The sequence below is a fragment of the Octopus bimaculoides genome, chromosome 4, assembly GCF_001194135.2.
Source record: "Octopus bimaculoides isolate UCB-OBI-ISO-001 chromosome 4, ASM119413v2, whole genome shotgun sequence".
Taxonomy (NCBI): domain Eukaryota; kingdom Metazoa; phylum Mollusca; class Cephalopoda; order Octopoda; family Octopodidae; genus Octopus; species Octopus bimaculoides.
This window is the reverse complement of record NC_068984.1, coordinates 146,474,290-146,479,455: the sequence shown is the minus strand read 5'-3', so window position 1 is coordinate 146,479,455 and position 5,166 is coordinate 146,474,290. Positions and strand designations below refer to the sequence as shown.

The 5,166-nt window shown below is 36.9% G+C and overlaps 1 protein-coding gene across 1 annotated transcript in view; it reads left to right on the top strand.

Moving 5' to 3' along the window:
- The window catches only part of LOC106884259 (uncharacterized), a 23,722-nt gene extending 19,217 nt beyond the window's left edge, over nt 1-4,505 (top strand). The window contains exon 6 of the mRNA XM_014935540.2: nt 1,736-4,505. Within this exon, the coding sequence (XP_014791026.2) occupies nt 1,736-1,970 (235 nt within the window). The 3' untranslated portion in view covers nt 1,971-4,505. The remainder of the gene's footprint in view (nt 1-1,735) is intronic.
- The last annotated feature ends 661 nt before the right edge of the window (nt 4,506-5,166 follow it).

Sequence of the window (5,166 nt, the reverse complement as noted above, 5' to 3'; positions counted from 1 at the left end):
TTTTTTTGGCGGGGTCATAAATTAGAATTTCAAATTAGAGAAAAAAGATGTACGAAATTCGCATGCTTTTTTTTTTTTTTTTTTTCGTCCCAAGTTAAATTTATTGATTTCAAATCAGAATTCTATACAGTTGTTATTTGAATCTGGTTGCCTCTGATCAAAAGGTCTTTGACCAAAACTAGTCACAAGATGACCATGGCGTCTTTTATTTGCAGGAATTCACGGAAAATTCCTCGACTGGATTATCAATAATATTAATACGCTAACATTTTGTTTTTGTACGTAGATGTGTTGTGTGTCAGACTTCGAGAGAGAGGAGGACAGAGAGGAAGTAAGAGAGAAAGAGAGAAAGAGAGAAAAGGGGGTGAGAGAGAAAGAGAGTGAGTGAAAGAGAGAGAAAGAGAGTGAGTGAAAGAGAGAGAAAGAGACAGTGAGTGGTGACGGCGTTCGTTTTGTCTAAATGTTTCAGTGGACCTAAGAGAGAGAGAAAGAGAGTGAAAGAGAGTGAGAGAGAGAAACAGTGAGAGAGAGAGAGAGATTGAAAGAGAGAAAGAGAGAGAGAGAGAGAGAGAGAGAGAGAGAGGGTGAAAGAGACAGTGAGTGGTGACGGCGTTCATCGCAAAAGAAGTAGATAGATACATAGATACATTGTTAAATCAAAAGCGGAAGAGGAGAGGGACACAAAGGAAGTGAAAGAGAAAGAGAGAAAGTGAGAGAGAGAGGGAGAGAGAGAGAGAGTAGATACTTAGACACAGCCATTATTTAAGACCAGAGAAAGAAAAACTTTATTTCATGCGAGACTGCAAATTCAGAATGATATGTGGGTCTGTGTCTCTAAAATTGAGTCTGGAATTGATTTACTTGGTAAAAAGTGCCAAACTCATCCACTTCGTTAAAAATGGAACATTAAATTTAGTCAGATTTCTTAAACAGACAGAAGGCCAAACTTTCTTTTTTTTGTGTAGTGTGGTGTGGGGTACAGTAAATGGCAAAAAACCCACTATTACTTAACTGGTATTTTGTTTTATTGGTGCCGGAAAGATGAAAAGTAAAATTGACCACGGCAGGATTAGAACGTTTTGAATTAAATTAAAACTAATAATTTATCAAACATGTCGTTCGAGGCTGACTTGGATTTGAGCAACGAAAACTTGGCGATAGGATGACCTCCACCAATGTGACTTCCGTCGGCTGTTTTTTCGTGACTAAATGATTTATGTGACTCGTTACTACCATTAATAATAATCCATATATGTATGTAACCCTCGAGTAAAAATGTTATTAATATTAAACCATAAAGCAACCAACTGGCGGAATCATCAGCGGCATCTCTTTAGGTTTTGTGTTCAAATCGCTTGGAATGGATTTGAACTCAGAACATAAAGAGATGGGGGGGAAATCCTTTTCATCCCTTCAGAGTCTATAAAATAAAGGACGAGTCAAGTACTGGAGTCGATGTAATCGACTAAGACCCCCGCCCCTCAAAATTACTGGCCTTGAAGCCGGCTGGCTACTGACCAGGTGGAATATTGTGATGTCGGTTACTTGTTGCCATGGAAACTAGGTAACTGGCTTTAGAAAAAGAAGCTTCTTGTCAATTTAATCTACTAAAAAAAATAGCTTTATGAAAAACAATGCCCTTACAATGGCTAGAATGGCCCTTCGATGGCGTTGAACAACAAAAAAAAAAGCATTGTTTGTTGTGTGTCTTAAATAAGTTATTGATTATTTACAGGAAAGAACTCATCCGCAAACAGAAAACGAATTCACAGAAGAAAGTCGGCGATGACTGGAAACAGAGAGAAAAGGACTTCTATAGACAGGAAGTGAAACGTTTAAAGGAAGTGCATCCATCCAACAGAGCTAATCTCTTAGCTTCGTATAATGCCTATCTCCAGAACACTGTTGGGTCTCGCAAGGCTATCACCGACTACATCAACAAACTTTCTCTCTCTTCCAGAGTAAAATGAATTTCTGCTTCTAATGTTTGTACGATTAAAGAAAAATTAATTCGAAATAATAAATCTGAAAAGAAATATTTTCTTGTAACATAAACTAAGAAAAAAGTATTCATTTGGACCGTATTAAACACCATTCGCAATATATTCCGTTCTATCACAGTTGAACAAATATCTATGTTTATTTCTGAATATCTTTAGACCAATTAACAAGTTAAATTCTACTTGAAAGGAATGCAAATGTGATATGCATGTGCACCGTTGTGTAAAGAATAGGTTGTCGTCCCCCTCTCTCTATTTCGCATGTATCCTGGATTAACGTTAATCTTATCCCACCATTCTATTCTATCCACATTTGCTTTTAAAGACTCTCAGCGCAGGGATCTGAACACTTTCATATTTTACACCAAACCAAACCATATTGCAGAAAATGGATCTCGGTTAGAATTTTTGACCAACAATTTTCATTTATTAGACAAATCAAATTACTACAACCATTAGTGTAAATGTGGCTGTGTATTCCTCAGATCTGTGTACTCTTAATGCAATTCTCATGCAGAACCACCTTTTCAATTACAATACATCCGGCGAGCTTCTGCACAGTTTTTGTTAACCTGATTCCACTTGGAAAGTATGGGTCGACCCGAGGCGATAGAAAATGATCGTTGCCCCCAGATGCCATACAGCAAGATCGAACATGGATCCTCGATCATAATACGCAAACTCACATTATATAAATGGTCCCTGGACATTCCTCCTCCTCAACTCCTAGGACTCATAATTAGGTTGGTTGGCTGGTTTCCATGGTGTATAAATGGATGAGACGAATGCCATTTTGCTCCTGAACGAGAAGCCAACCCGTTTCGGGGTGCACCCATTGACAGCTGAGTGGACTGGAGCTATGTTAAATGAAGTGTTTCGTTTAAGAACACAACACGCCGCCCGGTCCGGGAATCGAAACAACAAACATGCGATCGTGAGTGCAACACCCCAACCACTGGATCACGCGTCTTCACACATTCTACAAGACCACCCTAAAATGTCCATAACTTAACACACATTCTAAACTAATGAAAGTGTATTATTTACATTTGACGGATATTTGTCCTCATCTTGTTTGTTGTTAACACAACGTTTCGGCTGATATACCCTCCAGCCTTCATCACTACGCCATATGCCCGTGGGCATATGGCGTAGTGATTAAGAGCGCGGGCTACTAGCCCCAAGATTCTGAGTTCGATTCCAGGCAGTGACTTGAATAATAATAATAATAATAATAATAATAATAATAATAATAATAATAATAACAACAACAACAACATTGAAAAATACCTTAGGAATGAGAACCCAGGTTCGAAATTTCCCCAAGACACCTGATGAAGGCTGGCGGGTATATCAGCCGAAACGTTGTGTTAACAACAAACAAGATGAGGACAAATATCTGTCAAATGTAAATAATTCCTCATGTCTTAAATATAGAACTGTAATGAAAGTTCAGCTAAAATATTCAAAGTTATGTTGATTACAGTTTAATTAGGCGCAACAGTTCAATAAAATACAAAGAGAAAGTACAAAATGGGAAATGGAATAAACTATTTGATTCTCCATAAATTCTTAAACTGTAAATTATCAGACTCCATCTAATCATACAGAAGTGTGAAGGAGATAGAAACAGCAGAATGATGACTTAAATGGTTTGTAATATTTAGCTACAAACTATTGAGTTCAATTCCAACTAGTGTGGTTGTACCTTTCGTTATTCTGGGCTAATCGAAAATATATACCAGTAATTTACTGCGTCTGCTCAAGTAACTATATAACAGGACCACCACCCACACACCACCCGTCCCTTAATCTGTAGCTTTAAGTGAATATCTCAACTTTAGCCAGCAGTGTAAAACAAGAGACACGGTTTCAATCATTGGTTTGGATCCCTTTAAAAAAGCAAATCGAAGATCACAATCTTTTTATTTCTCTTCAAGCCTTTATTCCCAGCCAAAATAGAAACCAATATTTCAAATTTTTTACCATCATTTATAATACTTGGAATCGTACTTATGTGACATTTGATATGAGTCTTGTGTGTTGAGACTAAAACAATTACAGCTTGAAAGACTCACTTTGGCCATTCAAAGACGCACAAAGACTGTTGACCTCACTTAACCATTTTTAGTGGAACTGCGTCAATGACCAGGTCACAGACACTGCGACAAATATTTTGATACCAAATAATAAATGATTTACAGTTTCTGTGTGGTTTTCAATGGATAAAACGAGTCTTCTACGCTGTAATGGCATTAATAATTTTAATACTTTTTTAATCTTTGCTACGACTGTTCACAGTCTTATTTGTTTTTAGCAGTGGAACTCGAAGCAGAAAAAGCAATAAATAATAGCATGTGAATACTAGATTAGAAATCCCTTTAGACGGAAAACACCAAAGGCTTCCTGGGGGACTCGAAGCCATATCTTCTGTAACGCTTACAGACGTTCTACTATTGATGTATTACTTTCGTCTTATAGAAAATAAAGTTTTCAGCAATTTGATACGAAGTTCAATGTTTGCTTTATCTCTAATAGAATATTGAGGAGGGAATGCGATGACAACGAGGCAAATCGATCGATTCAAATCATCAAATATTGACAAGAGAAAGCTTTGAGAAGAAATGAATCGAGAAAAATGACTGGTCAAAGGGAAGTAACTTCTCTGGTTTTGATACGAAATGAAAAAAAATTATTCTTTATTCCGAGACCAAACAGGGTTTTTATCAAAAGCGCTCCAGTAATAATAGCATCCAGTCTCTTTTAGATATAATGTGTGTTATGCATTCTTTGGTTTGTGTTGGACAATAAAACAACCCATTGAAGGCGTTATTATGATTCTACGTGTTTATTTAAGTGGTATGCTTACAACTGTATGATGTATAACGGAGTGAGACACTGTGCGTATTCGCTTTATTCACAGTTCATGTCCACTAGATGCGCTTGACAAAATATTACTAATAATGGGGATGTATTCATATATACGTATACCTACGCATACACATAGACATGAACATATAACAATGTATATTTGATTACATTATATAATATGTTTGCTTGTTTTTTTCCCCCGTAACCATACAGTGTGTGATCCGAGAAAGACTTCACTGTGATTTCTAGCAAACCCAGAGGACACTCATAAGGATTTCTGTGTTACGAATTTGTA